This window comes from Haliotis rufescens, unplaced genomic scaffold (assembly GCF_023055435.1).
Source record: "Haliotis rufescens isolate VD_foot unplaced genomic scaffold, xgHalRufe1.0.p SCAF_63, whole genome shotgun sequence".
Taxonomy (NCBI): domain Eukaryota; kingdom Metazoa; phylum Mollusca; class Gastropoda; order Lepetellida; family Haliotidae; genus Haliotis; species Haliotis rufescens.
Window position 1 is genome coordinate 37,545 of NW_025964354.1, and position 23,183 is coordinate 60,727.

Consider the following 23,183-nt stretch of genomic DNA (forward strand, 5'->3'; position numbering starts at 1 on the left):
AAAAGTCAACTTTTGCATGGAATGCAGGCTTTACTGTAGCAGTTGCGTTTTTGTGACTTGATTCCATACATGTACTACAATATTGAAAGCTAAGCTTTACTAGTTTGAAAAAGACACAGGAACGTTTGTTGTTGAGTATACGTATTTAAGATATCTGTTATTCATTTCAACATGAATCATTTCGTGTATTATTTTTTTGTCTGGTTGAAAATGATATTATCCTGGCAATGTGAGCGTTTTTTGTACGTGTAAAGCATTTTAGTTCGCATGGTAGCAGTTATTAATACCTATCACGTATCTTATGTTAACAGATGAAGTCCTCCATCAACAGACATGTCCTTGTCTTCTACGTCCTGGCAAACCTCACAATGCATGTCGCAGACAGTCGGTTTCTATTTTTGTTTATATGATTTTATAATTAATTTATGACAAATCACGAAATCACGCGGCATAAAACCAAACTCACTCACTTACTCACCATGCATTGTTTTATCTTGTTCCCTCATCCTGCATGCGACTAGTTTCACCTTGTTCGTATTTCGATTACGACGAGAACGCTGTTTTGGCCTGCACGGGAAATGCAACAAAACATCCATCTCATAACGGACGCATAGGTTTTGTTTTTGTATTATTTTGAATGCATCAATACTTTTGATTTGAATTGTTATACTAATATCAATATGCATATGCAGCTGGCGTTTCGATAACCGAAACCAAAACAGTAGCCATATTTCCAATCGATTGACAAAATATGATAAAAACAAATCATCCCTAAAACATTCGACATACAGGCTTTTGTTCTTGCTATATAGACGGTACCCGTTAGGGCTGCAGCATTAGTACATTATAGGGCTCTAATTTGAGGTTTTTATTGTAAATATGACATATTATTCTGATGCCATACATAGCCTGGTCCTCAAAACATCTTCTTGTCAACGACAACCGGTGTCCAAGACGTCTACCACACTGTAATTCGCTGTCTAGAGTTGCGTCCCTTAGGCGTGCCAGAAACCTATGATTGTGGGTTCTAGTCCCAGATTCGCCCTGAGTGTGTTTCTCTGTTTGTGAGTTCTAAAGCGTGCTCGTGGATTTTACTAAAGTAGTAAACTGCTATTAAGAACTGCATCTCTTATGCTTTTCCTCCAACATTAGACTGACACACCGTGATATAACTGGAATAATGTTCAAAGCGGCGTTAAACCCCAACCCAATCCAACTTGCTATACACTTGTGCTCAGGCGGGGCACTAATTCAATGAACAGCATTAAACGTCAAATTAGCGTTATCTCAATACATATGTTGTGTAGCAGCATTATTAAAACTTAAACACCACATAGATTCCTTGTCTGTCTTAAGTGGAGAAGCAATACTTTTTAAGCAGGAACTATTTACTCCACCGTCACGTCCATTAAATCCATCTTTACAAAGTCATTTGGCGTGGCAATCTTTATGTTTCTCTCGCTGTATAGAGAGTACTTAAACTGTTTATTTTGTTGATTCGACATAAATCTGTGGAAATTATTACCATTGGTTCAAATTTAAATGAAACGTATGCCAAGTATTTCACGGGAGACATTAACTGATATTACAGTGATGGTCATGTAATATCTATAGGCAGGGCTCGGTCCTAGGACCATTATTGTTTGTTATCTATATCAATGACATTGTTGAAGGAATACATAGTAATATAAGACTTTCTGCTGATGACACATCTTTGTAGGTGATCATAGAAGATCCTGATATAGCTGCTCGTGATCTCAATAATGACTTGGACAGAATTTCAGAATGGGCTGCCAGATGGCAAGTTAAATTTAGTCCCGAAAAAACTGAATCTATTCAATTTACCCGTAAAGTTAACCCTAGTCGCAAATCAAACTTATATATGAATGGTACAGAAATCAAAGATGTACAAAATCATTAGCACCTTGGTATGACAAAGTAATTGTACATGGAAAATGCACATTGATGATATTGTAAGGAAATTTTGTCCTTTGGATAACTGTTTAAGGAGTTATAAATATCGTCTATCCCGAACTACCTTAGACACTATGTTCAAATCATTTATGTTACCAATTTTTTATTATTGTTGTCATATTTGGGACAACTGTACTAATGAACAAGCTAACGTATTGGACAAAAATACACTTAGATGCTCTTAGAACCATATGTGGCGCTGTCCGGGGTACGAGTCATCAGAAGATTTACAATGAAACGAATTGTAGGTCATTAAAAGACAGAAGATACAATTTAAAACTGGTAATGTTTTACCAAATGAATAACCATTTATCCCCGGAATATCTTTGTAGGCTTATTCCTAATACAGTTTCTGAAAACACAAAGTGTGACTTAAGGAATAAAACTAATCTTCAAGCAGTGAAGTGTAAAACAAAAGCTTATGCAGATTCATTTATACCAGCTGCAACACAACTTTGTAATATGTTACCAGAATACCTAACGGGGGCAGAGACCGTTACACAATTTAAGAATTTGCTTCACGTTAAGGGAGATAATGGTATACACTGGGATTTAAATTATGGAAGAGAGAGAGAGAGAGAGAGAGAGAGAGAGAGAGAGAGAGAGAGAGAGATTCTTTATTTCCTCCAGATGTCATTCCGACGATTACAATGAAAATATATTCAATTACACGCAGTGAACACAATAAAAAAGGCATAACATATTTACAATAACACACAGTTTATCAAATTCAGATACCTAAATGATGACAGATTCTCACTAGAAGATATATATCAAAAGATGCCTTAGTTTGTACAGATACGAGGCGAATTGTAGTATAATAGTTTCCCAGGTGTGTTGATCCAGATTGTGAGTAAATTTTGTTTCAGCCCCAAATAAGACTGATAACATATCTGTTTCGTCTTGCATTTCAAAATCAACATATTTTTGAACGTCAAGTACGTCAATGAGAGAAGAGAAAACATGCATTTCTTTCTGATATCAGCGCTTCACAAGGTAAAATAATGTGGCTTTCATAGTCGAAAGCATGCCTATTACAGAGCATGCACTCTTTCGAAAGTTTACTGCATGATGAGACTTTCACACAGAGTTGTAAAGCAGGTCGATATTCCGGGTACAGAAAAGCTAATTGCCAAAGTGCATGGTATGTTAATCTCGTATGAATTCTCTTATAACGGGACATGCTTGCGTTATTTGATACATTTGTGAGCCATGAATGTTCTTCGTAGTTGAATATAGTTTCGTTAACACGATTTCTCCATTTTAATTTTGGAGGGAAAGTACCGTACTGGGTATATGTACGAAGGTAGTGACCCAGATTGTATTTATCAAGTGTTGATTTAAGTTCTCCACAGATTGTCTTTGAATTGACAGGGCTTGCAATGGACGCGCAAAAAATATCTTTTGCAAAGTTATTTCAGTTCAGATTGCATAAACGACCGAGAAATAAAAGGTTGCATTTTTCAAAATATGCAGTAATTGTCCAAAGTCCAAGGTTCGAAATAGTAGATTCTGAAAGAGATATTTTATCAAGACCCTGTACAATGCGTGCAAAATATCTTTGCTTGCCTTCCAACATAGCGGAATGTTGACCCTTGATGTCATAGAGTAATTCACATCCATAAAGGCTGGTTTTGAGTATCATTATGAGCCATATTTTCACGCTTGAAATTGGATGAAGATCATAACTATTTAATCCTTAAGATCTTAGGTAGTTCATATTTTGTCTTGCTTTCTGACAGTACTTTTCAATTCTTGTTTTACAGGACAGATTGTATGTTAGAAGTATTCCATCATACACCGTAGAATCAGTTGTAGTGATGTGTATATTTCCAAGTTTAAAATAACAGTTATACCCCTTGCGTTTTGCTTTGGTGAACACAATTATTGCACTTTTTGATGGATTATATGTTAGGCGCCACCTTGAGGCATATGTATGTACAATATCAAGGGATGTTTGTAAGCCTCTCGGTGATGCGCTAATAAGTGTAATATCGTCGGCAAGCAAGACTGCAGGAATATCCATACCATAAGCACGAATGCCACATTGTGCTTGTCTAAGGGCTGTAATGAGGTCATTTATAAAAACAAGAAAAAACCAAGCAGAGATTACTCTGCCTTGGCCAACACCTTGTTGAACCATATATCTGTCTGATTGTTCACCTTGGTGGGAAATATAAGCATAACTATTTGTATAACAATGATGTAGTAATTTCCATGTATTACCTCTAATGCCCATTTTATGTAGTTTGTAAAATAATCCATCGTGCCATATCCTATCGAATGCTTTTTCATTATCTAAGAAAGCTGCATAGACTGCAGAATCCCTTTGTATGTAATACTGAATGCCTTCGATCAAATTAAATACTGACATAATAGCTCCATGTTCTTTTCTAAAACCAAACTGTAGCATATCAGGAAAGTCTGGGTTAAGCCTACATAATTTGTCTTCTATACGTTTGAGCAGTATTTTTTCAAAGAGCTTACAGAGACATGATGTGAGAGTAATACCTCTATAATTTCGAGGGTCAGATTTTTCATTCTTCCCTTATATACTAGCCACATAATTTTAAAGAAACTGTGCACGGAGAAAATATATTCGGATTGAAATACAACACAGCAAGAACAAAATTATGCAGACGCTGTAGCAGCTGAATGATCGGACCATAAGAACATGTCAACGGGACCTGAACAACATTTGTTACGATGACGTCAGAAGATCAAAATGGAGTAGGGGGTCAAACGACAAAGTCACAAAGTCAATAACAGGTATGACCAACCTGTGCGTGAATCACAGCAGTGCATCGGCGACGCATGGAGTCCACCAAATGGGCATGGAAGGCCTGGGGAATGGCCTGCCACATCCTCCTCAAATCATGTGCCAAGTCACGGACGTTATCTGGAGGATGTGGAAGACGACGCTGACGGCGCTCCATTTCATCCCACACATGCTCTATTGGGGAGAGATCTGGAGAAATTGCAGGCTATGGCAGTAACATGACATTGTTATGGTGAAGGAAATCCATTGCGACCCTAGCCGTGTGAGGACGAGCGTTGTCCTGTTGAAATGTCAATCCCGGGCCAGGACGTTGCAGGAAAGGAATGACCACAGGCCTCAGAATCTGATCTCTGTAGCCAACACCGGTGAGATTGCTCTCCACAATACAGTTGCGTGCATAACGTTCTCCCAAACGCCGGTAGACACGTTGGCGCCCGTCACTGTGGGAAATGTTGAACCTCGATTCATCTGTAAAGACAACATTTCTCCACCATATTCGAGGTTGGCGAACATAATTTCGACACCATCTTAGACGGTTGACTCGATGACGGTGTGTCAGGATGCGACGTATGGCAGGGCGTCGTGGTCGAATCCCGTACTGACGTAGACGATTCCTGACAGTGTTGGGATGGATACGGCGCAGGCAAGGAATTGTCTGGGACGTCGTTATTGCCGTTTGGAACCTGTGTCGGAGATGTGTCACTCGAATCCATCTGTCCTGTCTTTGCGCCGTTACTCGGGGACGTCCTGAACGTGGGTGGTCGGCAACGTCATTTGTGTTCTGATAACGCCTCACCAATGCCGATATCGTGTTACGATGGCATTGGAAATGTGTTGCCACTTGCTGTTGCCTCATTCCCGCTCGGATCATTCCAATTGCTTCATGACGCTGTGCAGCTGTCAATCTTGGCATGATTTGCTTGTGATATGCTTCTGTCTGCGCCTGAGAAGTTTTGAATTTTTTAATGACCACAGATCATGCTTTCCAAAGTTACAGCGAATTTTGAGTTGCACATGCTGTGTACAGCTGCACAGGATTCACGTGCAGTAACACATTGCACGTCCATAGGCCCCCATCAATGACGTCATATCGCATGGCACGTGCATGAGCGTTTGAATGTCTCCAATAATTGCTATGTTCAAACCTATATTTCATATATTGACGGGTGCCCTTATATCTATATTTTCTCCGTGCACAGTTTCTCTATGTGGCTAGTATATATTGGTATGACCATACCAAGTCTATAATCATAGGGTACATATTGTAGTTTCATCATATGATTAAAAAGTATACGTAAGGAATAAATAGATGTTCTCCTGCATAGATAATGTGTTCATTTGTAATCTTATCCGGACCTGGGGATTTATTGCTATTAGCATGATAGACATATCTTTGATACAAAAACATGTTCCTGTGGATATCATACCCAAGATGCTTTACACTTTTTTTGTGTGTGTACAAATTACTATGCTCTTCCTAATGACATGTATTTTTACCAACATGGTTATTCTTTACAAATAGTGTTATGCAGAAATTCGGATTTGATTAAGGAAGAGCAAATGATAAGATTAGATTATATTCAACACTTTGTATTAAGACCTGGCAGATTTTAAGTTAAATGATTATTTAAAATAAACTGCAAATAGATTTATTATATAAACACATCTAGCTTGGCATGTACAATTTATTTGTTACCTCTAACCTTCATCTATGTATTCATTGTACTATGTCCTATGTGTAATGGAGCGGTATTAACATACGCGCTTCGCTTGTTTACCAATCCATTTTCACACTTTTGTGAAAATATATATGTTTAAACCATCTATAGGCAGTAAATCCATATACTTGCTGATGATTTCATCGGCACTATCCGGTTTGATATGACGTCTTTGAATCGTCATATACGTAGTTGCTTGCATTTCAAACTGGACTCTTGTTTCAAGATAATTGACACATCCACAGGAACACGCCTCGGTACACTACTGTCCCCATATATGTACGCTTTTTACGTTTGGCCATCACTATTTCAATGAAACATTATTGTAGTTTTGGAGACGAGATATTTCTATCGCGCACCGATTCAAAACACGCAATATGGGTCTGTAAAAGGAGCCCAAAATATTTATTTTTCTTGGAAATCCAGCATTCCCTTCTTGATAAAACCTGCAGACAAATTATTTATTTATTATTTTTCGAGGAGAGAGAATTGGGAAGGTATTTAAGACTTGAGCTGCGTTTATGGAGGTAGCGGAAAATGCAACGTGTGTACATCCTTCTGTACGTATATAACTCTGGAATCGAAACAATATATTTAAGTCAATGTTTAAGAACAATTCAGCAATACTAACTTCACAGATTGCTACAGTCATTGAAACACACATAAAAATTGTAGCCACACTCGATTATCAGCCAATCATTAGTCCGCTAGCGGATGGGGCCTTTTATTTTAGGTTTATAGAAACGCGAAGGCAAACGAAATTGCTTGGTTAGTCAATCAAAAACTATGACATCAATACATTTATACAGGCACTACATTAGTGCTGTAACAACCCAAACATAACGGTTCAAACTATTTGAATGTATGCACTCAAAGGTTTGTCTTCATTATACATCAGTGACGTTAAACTTAAAATCACTCACACTCATTATCCATCAGTGACGTTAAACTTTAACTCACTCACATTCATTATACTTTAGTGACGTAAAACTCTAACTCACTCACACTAATTTTACATTATAGACGTAAAACCTTAACTCACTCACACTCATTATGCTTTAGTGACGTTAAACTTTAACTCACTCACACTTATTATGCATAAGTGACATTAAACGTTAACTCACTCACACTCATTATCCATTAGTGACGTTAAACTTTAACTCACTCACACTCATTATACATTAGTGACGTTAAACTTTAACTCACTCACATTCATTATACATTAGTGACGTTAAACTTTAACTCACTCACATTCATTATACATTAGTGACGTTAAACTTTAACTCACTCACATTCATTATCCATTAGTGACGTTAAACTTTAACTCACTCACATTCATTATCCATTAGTGACGTTAAACTTTAACTCACGCACATTCATTATACATTAGTGACGTTAAACTTTAACTCACTCACATTCATTATCCATTAGTGACGTTAAACTTTAACTCACTCACATTCATTATCCATTAGTGACGTTAAACTTTAACTCACTCACATTCATTATCCATTAGTGACGTTAAACTTTAACTCACTCACATTCATTATCCATTAGTGACGTTAAACTTTAACTCACTCACACTTATTATCCATTAGTGACGTTAAACTTTAACTCACTCACATTCATTATCCATTAGTGACGTTAAACTTTAACTCACTCACATTCATTATCCATTAGTGACGTTAAACTTTAACTCACTCACATTCATTATCCATTAGTGACGTTAAACTTTAACTCACTCACACTTATGATGCATAAGTGACATTAAACGTTAACTCACTCACACTCATTATACATTAGTGACGTTAAACTTTAACTCACTCACACTTATTATGCATAAGTGACATTAAACGTTAACTCACTCACACTCATTATACATTAGTGACGTTAAACTTTAACTCACTCACACTTATTATGCATAAGTGACATTAAACGTTAACTCACTCACACTCATTATACATTAGTGACGTTAAACTTTAACTCACTCACACTTATTATGCATAAGTGACATTAAACGTTAACTCACTCACACTCATTATACATTAGTGACGTTAAACTTTAACTCACTCACACTTATTATGCATAAGTGACATTAAACGTTAACTCACTCACACTAATTATACATTAGTGACGTTAAACTTTAACTCACTCACACTTATTATGCATAAGTGACATTAAACGTTAACTCACTCACACTCATTATACATTAGTGACGTTAAACTTTAACTCACTCACACTTATTATGCATAAGTGACATTAAACGTTAACTCACTCACACTCATTATACATTAGTGACGTTAAACTTTAACTCACTCACACTTATTATGCATAAGTGACATTAAACGTTAACTCACTCACACTCATTATACATTAGTGACGTTAAACTTTAACTCACTCACACTTATTATGCATAAGTGACATTAAACGTTAACTCACTCACACTCATTATACATTAGTGACGTTAAACTTTAACTCACTCACACTTATTATGCATAAGTGACATTAAACGTTAACTCACTCACACTCATTATACATTAGTGACGTTAAACTTTAACTCACTCACACTTATTACGCATAAGTGACATTAAACGTTAACTCACTCACACTCATCATACATTAGTGACGTTAAACTTTAACTCACTCACACTTATTATGCATAAGTGACATTAAACGTTAACTCACTCACACTCATTATACTTTAGTGACGTAAAACTCTAACTCACTCACACTAATTTCACATTATAGACGTAAAACCTTAACTCACTCACACCCATTATACATAAGTGACGTTGAACGTTAACTCAATCACATTAATTTTACAGTAGTGAGGTTAAACTTTAACTCACCTACACTCATTATACATTAGTGACGTTAAACTTTAACGCACTCACACTAATTAAAGATTAGTGACGTTAAACGTTAACTCACACTCATTATGCATTCGTGACGTTACACTTTAACTCTCTCACACTCATTATACATTAGTGACGTTAAACTTTAATTAACTAACACTCATTATACATTAGTGACATTAAGCCTTAACTCACTAACAGTCATTATACATTAGTGACGTTAAACTTTAACTCACTCACACTCATTATACATTAGTGACGTTAAACTTTAACTCACTCACACTCATTATACATTAGTGACGTTAAACTTTAACTCACTCACACTCATTATACATTAGTGACGTTAAACTTTAATTAACTAACACTCATTATACATTAGTGACATTAAGCCTGAACTCACTAACAGTCATTATACATTAGTGACGTTAAACTTTAACTCACTCACACTAATTATACATTAGTGACGTTAAACTTTAACTCACTTACACTCATTATACATTAGTGACGTTAAATTTTATCTACTCACACTCATTATACATTAGTGACGTTAAACAATAACTCACTCACACTCATAATACATGAGTGACGTTGAAGGAAAACTCACTCACAGTCATTATACATTTGTGACGTTAAACATTAACTCACCTATACTTATTATGCATAAGGGACATTAAACTTTAACTCACTCACACTCATTATACATTAGTGACGTTAAACTTTAACTCCCTCACACTCATTATACATTAGTAACGTTAAACTTTAACTCACTCACAGTCATTATACATTAGTGACGTTAAACATAAACTCACCTTTACTTATTATGCATAAGGGGTATTAAACGTTAACTCACTCACACTCATTATACATTAGTGACGTTAAACTTCAACTCACTCATACTCATTATACATAAGAGACGTTAAACTTTTAACTCACTCACACTAATTATACATTTATAACGTAAAACTTTAATTCAGTCACACTCATTATAAATAAGTGACGTTTAACTTTAACTCACTCACAGTCATTATACATTGTAACATAAAAGTAGGTATGTTCTCTGATCTGATTGGTTAAAAAGTGTTGTCGAATGAGCATAACATCGCTGAATTTTTGGGGTCTCATCACCGTGTATGTATACATTAATTAATGGAATTATTTTTGAAATCATCAACATGGAGGAACAGATGGAAATTTACCCTGACTTCCACATCGGAGATTTCGATGAAATATTGAGTGATTGGGACGACGAGACATTTTCTGAGATAATTCAAGAATTTGAAGGTAAATGAAATTTACCTATTGTCATTAATTACCCAATCATAATCATAAATGATGTAATTTTCTTGGGCTTGGCCAAAGGGAAAAGAAAAGAAAATCATTTTTTAACAGAGTAAAAACATTTATTGCAACTCTATAATAGTTATGACTTTCATACACCCACCTACTTTTGTTATTATTATTACTTACAACAGCTGTTGAAGCTGAAAACCGTTCTGAGATGGCCCCTGAACTAGGAAATACAGCCAGCGTTTCCGTAGAGCCAAAAGTTCAAGCGTCCAGTGACCGCTTCGCGTCCCTTGATGCAAATGCAGTACAGGACATCGTGGATGGGAACCTCTCCAAATCTACGGGCGTAATACCTCCTGGGGAGTTAAAATATTTCGATGTAAGCCATTGAAACATAAAAGAATACATAAACACATACCTAAAATTCCTACGCAGATTCGATCAACATCAGCGAGAGTTACCTCCCTTACACCATTGCCATGATAGCAATGTAAAGCGTGACCAATGTGTCATCGCAAAAAATGGCAATAATATATAACGAGATTGACCAAAATCTTAACGTAAATTGAATATTTCGTTTTGTAAGATTTGAGATATGTTATGCTAAATGGATATACGGAAATTTCATTTAAACACGACGCCGTAATAGGACTAGGCCCTAGTAACAAATTACTCCCACTTACTGTCACATTTGTACCCTGAACAAGGCAATCTTTTTCACTTCCAGAATGGCTTGGTTTCCGAGGTTTTGAACCCAAGTTCGAAGAGCTTCCTGCTTCTCAACTAAATGAGAGACTGAGGTTCTTTTATGCCGAAGTCAGAAATGCTGAGGGAGATCTTTACTCAAAATCGAGTTTTGTTGGGTTGCGTGCTGCCATACACAGGCACATCAGGGGACCGCCATTTGAGCGCAGCATAAACATTATCCAAGACCGGGAATTTCACACTGCAAACAATGTTTTTCTGTCCATGATAAAAATAACTCAAGCGCGATGGCCTTGACCAGACAACACATCATGCTGCTATCCCCGAGAATGATTTAAAAAAAATTCGTGAAAGTTTGGATACGGATACTCCTTCCGGCTTGCTTCGTAAAGTGTGGTTCGACCTTACACTCGGTTTCGCTCGTCGTGGTAAAGAAAACCAAAGGGAATTAACTGCATCTTCCTTTCGTGTATCCACCGATGAACAGGGGTTTGAGTTCATTGAAATGACACACTCCGAAGTCACAAAAAATCACAGGGGGGACCTCAAAGACTCAAATGGGCCCAACAAACGCATTTATGCAACATCGGACAAATTCTGTCCTGTACTTTCATTAAAAAAATACATGTCTCTCCTCAATCCCAACAATGGTGCTTTTTACCAGGCTCCCAAGAGACGAGTCCACGTCGACGACACCGAATGGTACACCACGAGGCCAGTTGGTGTAAATGTCATTGGCAACATGATGAAAGAAATTTCTACCAATGCTGGTCTCAATGTGTATACAAACCATTGTCTTCGGGCAACTGCTGTTACTTTGCTGTCAAACGCAGGCATTGAAAATCGCGAGATTTGCAAAATTACCGGCCACAAAACCGATGAATCGTTGAAGTCGTATTCCATTGACTCGAGCTCGGCTCAAAAACGACATTATTCGAACATTCTTCAGGGACAGCAGCAGCTCGCTCACGATCGTAATTTGGTACCTGTCCAAAATACAAATATCCTGCCACTGTCCACTGCTCCCGTGAATAACTTCCAGGTTAATTCTTCTGCTAATTCCCATGGTCTCTTTCACATATGTAATTCCACTGTGACAGTAAACAACTTTTTCCATCCCAGCTAAGCTGCATATCTAAAATCTCGCACATGTTTGACTTCTCTTGTCACTACCTCAGCGAGTTGACACTTTCTTGTATAGGGGCCAAACAGTATGTACGGCTTTTCTAATTTTGATTATTTGTATTTTATAGATACGCATAACTACAAATTACAAGTAAGATGAGGAACTGTGATAAAGAATTGAATTTGTGATATTTTCTGTTGTTTGTTTATTTTCTGAGAAATGGGCTTGAACATGTGGCCACCCCTTTCGTAAAATGAACCATTATTATTGGAGTACCTCGAAACCGTTGAACGGTTTCGCGGCACCCCATATCATGCATCCTTTCGAAGGTGAGCACGAGGAGACGTATTGCTAATGACAGTTTTGTTGTGTCATGCGCTCAGTAAATTAGTTCCTCCTAAATATCGATTTAATTAACGTTCATGTTACAATGTCGATAAATATTTCGTTTTGTAAGATTTGCGTGATGTTACGGCGTCGTGTTCAAATGAAATTTCCGTACATCCATTCAGCATAACATCACGCAAATCTTACAAAACGAAATATTTATCTCCTAATTAGTGACGTTAAACTTTAACTCCCTCACACTCATTATACATTAGAAACGTTAAACTTTAACTCACTCACAGTCATTAAACATTAGTGACGTTAAACTTTAACTCACTCAGACTAATTATACATTAGTGACGTTAAACGTTTACTCACTCACACTCATTATACATTTGTGACGTTAAATTGTATCTACTCACACTCATTATACATTTGTGACATTAAATTTTATCTACTCACATTCATTATACATTAGTGACGTTAAGCGTTAACTTACTCACACTCATTATACATAAGTGACGTTAAACATTAACCCACCTATACTTATTATGCATAAGGGACATTAAACGTTAACTCACTCACACTCATTATACGTAAGTGACGTTAAACTTTTTACTCACTCACACTCATTATACATAAGCGACGTTAAACGTTAACTCACTGACACCCATTATACATGAGTGACATTAAACGTTAACTCACTCACATTCAGAAAACATACGGGCGGTCGGGGAGTCTAGTGGTTAAAGCGTTCGCTCATCACGCCAAAGACCCGGGTTTGATTCCCGACATGGGTACAATGTGTGAAGCCCATTTCTGGTGTCCCCCGCCGTGATATTGCTGGAATATTGCTAAAAGCGGCGTAAAACCATACTCACTCATGAAACATAAGTGTCTTTAAACTTTAGCTCACCCACACTCATTATACATTAGTGACGTTAAACGTTAACTCACTCACACTCATCATACATAAGTGACATTAAACTTTAACACACTGACACCCATTATACATCAATGACGTTAAACGTTAAGTTACTCACACTCATTATACATTTGTGACGTAAAACCTGACCTCTCTCACACTTATTTTACATTAGTGACGTTACACTTTAACTCACTCACACTCATCATACATAAGTGACATTAAACTTTAACTCACTCACATTCATTATACATTAGTAATGTCAAAGATTAACTCACTCACACTCATTATACATTAGTGACGTTAAACGTTAACTTACTCACATTAACTATACATCACTGACTTTAAACGTCAACTCACTCACATTCATTATACATTCTTGACGTTAAACATTAGCTCACCAATACTCATTATGCATAAGGGACATTAAACGTTAACTCACTCACACTCATTATACATTAGTGACGTTAAACTTTAACTCACTCACTCATTATACATAAGTGACGTTAAACTTTAACTCACTCACACTCATTATACATTAGTGACGTTAAACTTTAACTGACTCACATCCATTGTACATTAGTAACGTTAAACGTTAACTCGCTCACTCTCATTATGCATTAGTCACGTTAAACGTTAACTCACTCACACTCATCATACATAAGTGACATTAACTTGAATTCACTGACACCAATTATACTTTAGTGACGTTAAACGTTAACTCACTCACACTCATCATACATAAGTGACGTTAAACTTTAACTCACTGACACACGTTAGACATTAGTGACGTTAAACTTTATCTCACTCACATTCATTATACATTAGTAATGTCAAAGATTAACTCACTCACAGTCATTATACATTAGTGACGTTACACTTGAAATCACTCACACTCATTATACATTAGTGACGTTAAACGTTAACTTACTCACATTCACTATACATCACTGACTTTAAACGTCAACTCACTCACATTCATTATACATTAGTGACGTTAAACTTTAACTCACTCACATTCATTAAACATTAGTAACGTCAAACATTAACTCACTCACATTCATTATACATTAGTGACGTTAAGCGTTAACTCACTCACTCTCATCATACATAAGTGATTTTAAACTTTAACTCCCCCAAATCCATTATTCATTAGTGACGTTTAACGTTAAGTCACTAACACTCATTATACATTAGTGACGTTAAACGTTAACTCACTGACACCCATTATACATTAGTGACATTAAACGTTAACTCACTCACATTCAGGAAACATAAATGTCTTTAAACTTTAGCTCACCCACACTCATACATTAGTGACGTTACACTTTAACTCACTCACATTCGTTATACATTAGTGACGTTAAACGTTAGCTCACTCACACTCATCATACATAAGTGACATTAAACTTTAACTCACTCACACTCATTATACATATGTGACGTTTAACTGTGTCGAAATCAAATCGTGTCACCAAGAGAAAGATCAAACAGGATGACATCACTCGACTGCAGTATGAGGTTTTGCTTGAGCAGAAAAAGAAAGTCATTCAGCAAACTATTTACTTTGAGCTCATGAACAAGAAGCTCCGATTGGAGTTGGATAGCTTGATGCACCATGAATGAAAATGACATCCTCATGTTTGAAATGTTACTAAGAGTTCATTTAAAAAATACAATTAGTTTGATAGTGTGCTACACAGTGTTGTGTTGTATATTGTATAGCTTCAGTTGAACGAACGGGAGATAACTAACAATGTCAATTTTAATAAATTGTTATCCATCTTTTACTTTATACTATATACAAGTAACCACTATCGGTACATTGCTGGGTGCTCTTTACGTATGTAGCTGTCAATAACGATGAGTTGATGAGATAAGCCGATCAGTTAATACACGATTTCGACGAAATTTATGTAAACCATATTCAATAAAATTAATGTGATAGACTCATTGCTAAAGATACACAAAGAACCTTACATGCTCACCGTGAAGTCTTGGCGTTGTGCAGCAAATTCAAACTCATTGTTTGCGTGTGGCGTTTGGCTGTATTTTTCTGAAGGGAAATGTGCACTGCACACTGGACAATATTTACGCAGTAATCTAAATTAAAGTTAAACAAAGCTGGGAAACCATATCCCTTTGATTCAACACGAAAAGAGAAAAGTGCACGCATTGACAAATACATACAGCGAACACTGTCAACTATTTTCTTCAGTGACAACAGATGGTATCTCTGCATTCTTCTGTATAGTTATATTAAAGCAGAGACAGTTTGACCATATCAGTTAGTGAAATAGTGCCTTGTGATATAATCACGGATGCCCCGTCCATCTTCGGGACCTGTATATTGCCCTTCAATGTTACCGTCCTCTCCATCAACATCCAGCATGGGTTCACGAAGAATTATCGCCAGATTATGCAACACAGCACAAGCACCTGTGAAATATAGTATGATTGTTTAAAGGGTTTACAGTATTGTTATCATTCGATTCTTATATTATATGAAGGAGTGTTTCCCACTGGTGTTAGCACTGTTCAAGCTATATATATATATATGCGATCTTATATATCGGTTAGCTTCAAATTTATTTCATAGTTACAATGTATATTATTATCTTAGAAAGCTAACCAATGATGGTACAAACTCTCTCTGGGCTCATCCTGATTTCACCGTGCAGAACATGGAAACGCCGTTTGAGCCACCCAAATGCTCTTTCGATGGTTGACCTTGTTCTTTTACGGGAAGAGTTGAATCGCTCTTGCTCGGGGCCAGATGGCTTTAGATACGGAGTCATCAAATACGGACGACATGCGTATCCACTGTCACCGAGAATAACGCCGTCTTGTAGAGTCGTATGGTGTGTTTCCAGGTGTTGCCGCACTTTACTCATCTTGAACACGTGGCTGTCATGCGTACTGCCTGGCCATCTCGCCACTAAGTTAGTAAATTTACCTACAGAACGAGACAAATGTGGTCAGTGTTAATATAAGTCAATATTACCATCGAACTTGGTTCATATAGCAGCCACTGCCATATAGCTGAAACATTGCTGATCGCGGCGTTAAACAACAAATGCTGAAATCATATCATACTATAAAGATTTGTCTGATAGCTATTTCGTTTAACAACGTGAATGGTGTCAGGGTCGTAAACATATTGTCCTTGTGACTTTAAAGGGAGGACGTGTATGCTCCATGCACAGGTTTAACAGTGACATTTTATTTGTTATTATAAAAAATTATTTAACACACCTTGGCTTTCACACGCTGCTTGAACGTTGATCGAATGGTAGCCTTTCCTATTGACAAAGGCAGGTTCGCTGTCTGATGGTGCCTGTATCCGTACAAATGTCCCATCGATACATCCGATGACTCCAGGAAATCGAGATATATTGTAGAATTCCTTTCTAATGTCGCCTATATCCCTCTCGGACGGCCAGGTAACAAACTTAGGCACAAGAGACGCAATGGCAAGGTAAACTTTCCTCATAACTCGTGAGGCTGTTGATTTGTCTATCCCTATTGTGTCGCCAGTGATTTGTAGGAAACTTCCACTTGCAAAGAAACGCAGGGCTGCCATAACCTGATAAAATGATTATAAAGAGGCTAATGATAGGTTTGACAAATGTTCAAATATTTCCATAATACTTATATCTACTTTGTTATTTATTTGGCTGCGTTTTCATTATGTCTCACTAAGTAAAGTGTTAAGGATTGATATAAGATGTGCATGCTTTAATTAATTAAAAGGTTCTTTTGGCCGGAATCGAACACGCAAAACTGTTCTCTTCAATGTGCACGACACATTTAGTTTAAGTCATTCGAGTAACTCCCCCTTATGAAATTGATCATGGCTGACAACGCCAAGTTGAAAACGTATCTTTCTGGAGTGAAGTGAAAGGGATCCATGAATTTACATTACTTTCAATTGTGAAATATATTTACAAGGTTGGTATCATTAGGCTGCAGATATGACTTTACCAACACAGACCAGTGAGCTGACCCACGTAGAAGTGCGTTTCATTCATTGTAAACATAGCCGCTTTAAAATTGCCCGCTATAAATTTGGCGCTATAATTATATGTTTATTTCAAACTAGCTGAGTTTCTAGTGACGACGTGTTAGTTATCAAACATTTACCTGTAGTTCAACACTAAGTGCGGGCGATCTTGCAGATTTGGGCTGTAATTCATCTCTCACAAGATCGCAGATATATCTGATGCTTGTCTTCCCAAAACGGTAGCGTGCCCTTACTTCTTCATCGCTCATGGATTCGAGGTGTTGTGTTCGTTTTCTGAAAACACGGTCTTTCCTTGTGCCTCCTAAGCGTTCAAACAATATGTTCGCTGCCATGTTTGTTTTTAATGACACGCTAATGATGCCCTTCATTAACCTTCATTAAGTTAATGACGCGCTAATGACACCACGACGTCATTAAAACGTTAGTACAACTGGATTTAATGCTACATTAGTTAATGAAGGTTTAATGGCACGTTAATGCCACATTAAAGTTTGATACAACCGGGTCCCGTTCCTTCTCACAGGTTTGGTTCAGATCCAGTGCCCCGACGAATCCTACCTGAATGAGCCTACTAGTCTGACCTGCTCTACATCTCAAGCCTTCTCTAACACCATTTACAGTGCTCCAATTGGGAGCAGTCCTCAGTGTTCACAAACGGGCTGCACACCTGTCAGCGTATTCCAGGCTGTTCCTATAAACTCAACTTACACTCAACTAAGGATACTGAGCGTACAACACGGACATGCGGGACAATGGGGGTGTGCTGATGGCGACCATAACTTTTTTTATTGTCGTCTTGTTGTTGCTGAAAGTAAGTACATTGCAAGGTTTATGATTATTTGGGGTGAACGAATGACCGTGACATTTTCCAAAATGTACAAATTGCGTTCAAACACATGTAATTATTTAGGATGAACTCATCATTCAGCATAACCAGGGAGACATGGTCCTTTCTTCTTCATGACATGTACAGTTTGTTTGTTTGTTGTTTCACGCCGTACTCAGCAAATTTCCAGCTGTATGACGGCGGTCTGTACATAATCGAGTCTGGACCAGACAATCCATTGATTGACATCATGAGCGTCGATCCACGCAATTGAGATACAATGACATGCATCAACCGAGTCAGCGAGCTTGACCACCCGGTCCCATTAGTCGCCTCATACGACAAACATAGTCGCCTTTTACGGCAAGCATCTTGGACTACTATTGTTCTGCAGCTTTTAAATTCTCACTTATTGTCGGGAGCGTTCAGGAGCCACCGTTAAGCTACCTGAAAACGTCACCGCTTCTACCGAAATAAATATGACACTAACAGACTTTGCGTATGTAAGACTGGAATTTATCAGCTCAAATAGTACGCTTTGTGGTGGGGTTACGAAAATCGGTGAATTCAGAAGAGTATTTTAATCAACGAAGGTAAAAATCCTCCATGTCCAAGAAATAGAGCATGTACGTTTTTGTACAACAAGTTGCATACGATGTGTTGCATGCAACCAATTGTATAAAACTAGTTATAAAGTGTGAATGGCCGATAACATTCCTACCAGAGTGTTTGATGTTATGTATCATAATTTTCAGAGAACCCACCATGCAGCATAACCGTTGACCGTCCAGATCTTCTGCATGGGAAGATATTACTGACAGTAACCATCCAGAACTACTATTGCTCTATAGCTTTCAAGGGTTCACTCCGTGTCGGGAGCGTTCGGGAGACACTGTTTACAGATGGACATGTGCCTGGCCCTACAGATATCACCGCTGTCAAAGAAATAAATATGACAAAAGAACACTTTGGGGATGTACAACTGGAATTAATGTGCCAAAAGAGTAGGACAATTTCCTGTGGAGGCGTTACAGTTTTACATGGTAAGTACAGAGTGAGTGAGTCAGTAAGATTTTACGCCGCTTTTAGCAATATCCAAGCTATATCACGGCAGGGGACACCATAAATGGGCTTCACAAATTGTATTCATGTCGGGAATCGAACCCGCGTCTTCGACGTGACGAGCGAACGCTTTAACCACAAGACTACTCTACCGCCCCCATAGGTACAGAATGACCATCTGCCAGTCCAACATTCTAACACGATTGTTTGTTCTGAATCATAAGTTATAATAGTTTCAATATCTAACGTCCAAGAGAAAGTGTATATGTCTGTGTCCAATATAGGCATCGCCATCACAGATAACAAACATAATACGATTTCGATTCTATTGATTATTTCTAAGCATCTAAACTTCTTCACGCTTCACACAGTTTATGTCAGTTATTTTATTGGTAGGATACATTGAGAATAGTACATGGATCAGTGCGAGATAAAGAAACTGTGAAACGTTTTTGTGGCATAATTGCATAGTCGCGAGACGTGTAATTTAGTGGGAATGCATACAGTTCAATACAATTTGGTCACACACATATTGCACGTGCTACATTCATTTCATAAACATGCAGGCCAGGGAGGGGTCCGTCACCGTCACAATTCTTGCATATGCGGCGGCCGGCCCAAGTTTCTCCCGAAAATTACATGTATTTCTCTGTTATACACGTTTAATATGACCTGGTGTGGTATGTGTGTTTCATTATTCGGGATTAAGGGAATAAAAGGAATAGTTTACCTAGTTCTAGATACTCCTCCAACTGAGTGAGTGCCCCTTGCCTCCAGACAATACAGAATATATCGCCATTGCAGTCGTGGTTACCTTCATCGTCACCAGCTTCCTATGCATTCTTCTGGAGATTATCGTGTTCAAAAGAGAGGTCAATGAAAAGTTGTTCATCTCTTGTTGATACATCTTATTGGCTAGTCACCGTCTTGTAAAATACTACTACCAATCGGCTGCTCTGCCCGCACAGACATCATGCCATATAGTCTGATGTGACGTCACGTGCTTGTTACGTCATACGTGTCCCTGTTACCATACTTAAAGTGCGATGTCTGTCACAGGATAGATCTAATTGTCCCACACCTCGACGTCATTGTGTACAAGCCCACACAGCTCGTCAGAGACACCTATCTATAAAGCCTCTTGATCATCACCACATGTAACAGTAACGGTCCTGGCCATACACCATGTGTTAGTGGCTCAAGCATAGTTTCTAATTAAGGGTGAGTTTTCATAAATGTAACTTCAGTGCAGTGAACAGGTTTCTGATATAGTGAGATTTAATGTATTCCGTGTCTTCTTTCAGGAATTGAGGGATGTCACGGGAAGGTAAGACAAGTTTCAAAATGTCGTGTTGGTGTATGTCAAACCTCACATGTTATTTAAATATGAATCATTCCTTGTTCCATATGTTATATTTTGGGACAGCACTTTCATAGTAAAGTACAGATTCTCCTACTTGTTTTGGGTTGAGTCTCGTGCGGGATTCGAACCCACACTGCCAGAGGGAGGCACCAGATCGCCAGCACACAAGGCAGCGATCTAATCCACAAAAAATGGTAGTCCAGATCATGTTAACCATCAATGTAATAACTAAGTCATAATAATACAAACGGCAAAACCCTTTCCATACTCATATCAAATAAGTCAGATATTGAAGCCAGCAAACTTTGAGAATATAGTATCACAGGAGGAAAGTGACACGAAAGTGAAAATACACGGATACTGTTTGTACACAGTAGTATGCAGATACTACACGCCTATGATTGTGTATACATTTAATACGTTATGCATATGTATAAACGTCTCATGAAGAGACGCGTGTAGATGGGAACGTCCCAAGCGTGAACTGAATTTCTGAAAGATATCTTGTCTGGAGCACCCAGTGCCGTGGCACACCTACTTTTCTTTCACCTCTTGAATTGAAAAATCATCAAAACAGATGCAAATGTGAATTGCATTTCAATGACACCATGACGTGTCATCTTAATGGGAACGAGGTGAGGCAGGGCGTTGACGTATTTCACGTGTATATATGAGGCTGACAAACTAAACATCACTGCTAAGGCCCCAATGGGATCGTAATCAGGCTGAGGGACACACAACTGTACAGCTACCGTGGAAGCTTAGAACCATCCACCTCCCTACCCAGACAGTTTGTTATAAATAGTCTAAACTGGACTAGTCAACGTAGTTTAGATTATATACAGGCCGCTATGACATAGCCAGAAACCTATGATTGTTGGTTCGAATCCCCGTTCGCCCCGATTATGTTTCTAAGTGTGTCAGCACAATACCCGTGCTCGTGGGTTTCACCAAAGCTGTAAACGTCTGAGGCCTGCATCACTTAGGGCTTTCCTCCCACATTAACTTGACACGCCGCGATATAACTGTTAAAAGCGGCGTTGAACCCAACTCACTCACTCACTAAGGCACGACGTACCGGCTACACATTCTGACCGGGACACCCAGAGAGGCGTGGTGTTTTAATATGCTGTAGATTGTGCTGATTAAAGAGTGGAGTACAATAACATGTGCTGAATCCCTATTGGCCATAATTGTCCATGGCTCCAAAATAGCGCTGTTTTATATGTACTATAGACCCGCATAATATTATACTCAAACTCAAAAGAGTTTTTTTAAGATTCCACGATGAATGCATAATGTTGCGTTTTTAAATTGTTTCAGAAGTAGACGTGGTCCAACACCTGATGCCCCCAAACAGACTGAGCAAGGCCATCCACAGTTCACTCCAGCAGTGGAATCGTCAAGCTATAAATTGTCTTTGAGTGGTTTCAACTTATTAGTAATTCATTATAACTAGCTCTGATATACCTCGTCAGATGACAATAAATAACTAGCCACGGGGAATAATAGCTGGGCAATCATGCAAATTGTCTGGATAGACTTGTAGTATTATAATAACCAGCTCTGCTATTCCATATGTAAGATGATAAGTACCTAACTAGCCACGGAAAATTATAGTTTTCCAGTCATGCTGGTATTATAATAACCAGCGCTGCGATTCCATATTCTCTATCATCATCATATAAAAACACTTGATACTTTCCATAGACTCATGTTAATGATATTGTACAAGATTATTTGAAATTATTAGCATTGAAATTACAAAATATGTGTTTGTATAAGGATCGAGGGGAGGGGATGTCCAATCGTGTTTTTGTTAATAACATTTCACTTTTGTTATATCTTAAAATTAATTATTAATATTATTGATTTAAAGAAAGATTGCTTTTGTTTCTTTGAATCATAATAATCACGAACAGGTGGGACTTTTTAAAGGTGATCTGTGCACAGGGTCGAACCTGCGTCAACGCCAATACTATAGTGTAACCACCATTATACCTGAGCGAAAAAATCGATACATATTTCTATTCCAGAACACATTAGTAGTTGTGTCACATTGTAGTGTCACATTGTAGTGTTGTAACGACAAAACCATTTCTCCTGGGACACCTGACCTGATTCGATCGCCCGGGAGACTTCAGCGGCTGTGAAAACTGTCTTTGTAATTGTATGAGTATTTGTATCAACATAATATAAAGAGTGTTTCAGATTT

General features: G+C 37.8%; 1 protein-coding gene across 1 annotated transcript; it reads left to right on the plus strand.

The window, feature by feature from the left end:
• The first annotated feature begins 315 nt into the window (after positions 1-315).
• Positions 316-22,815, plus strand: LOC124124393. The gene is made up of 5 exons (XM_046487548.2): positions 316-384; positions 18,241-18,528; positions 19,299-19,586; positions 20,910-20,932; positions 22,292-22,815. The coding sequence occupies exons 1-5, from the start codon at positions 369-371 to the stop codon at positions 22,295-22,297; spliced, it is 621 nt and encodes a 206-aa protein (XP_046343504.2). The 5' UTR covers positions 316-368; the 3' UTR covers positions 22,298-22,815.
• Positions 22,816-23,183: the final 368 nt, after the last annotated feature.

Coding starts and splice junctions, on each gene's coding strand:
- LOC124124393 (XM_046487548.2), top strand. Junction 18,529..19,298: donor TCGTCTTGTTGTTGCTGAAA/GTAAGTACATTG, acceptor CATAATTTTCAG/AGAACCCACCATGCAGCATA. Junction 19,587..20,909: donor AGGCGTTACAGTTTTACATG/GTAAGTACAGAG, acceptor GTCTTCTTTCAG/GAATTGAGGGATGTCACGGG.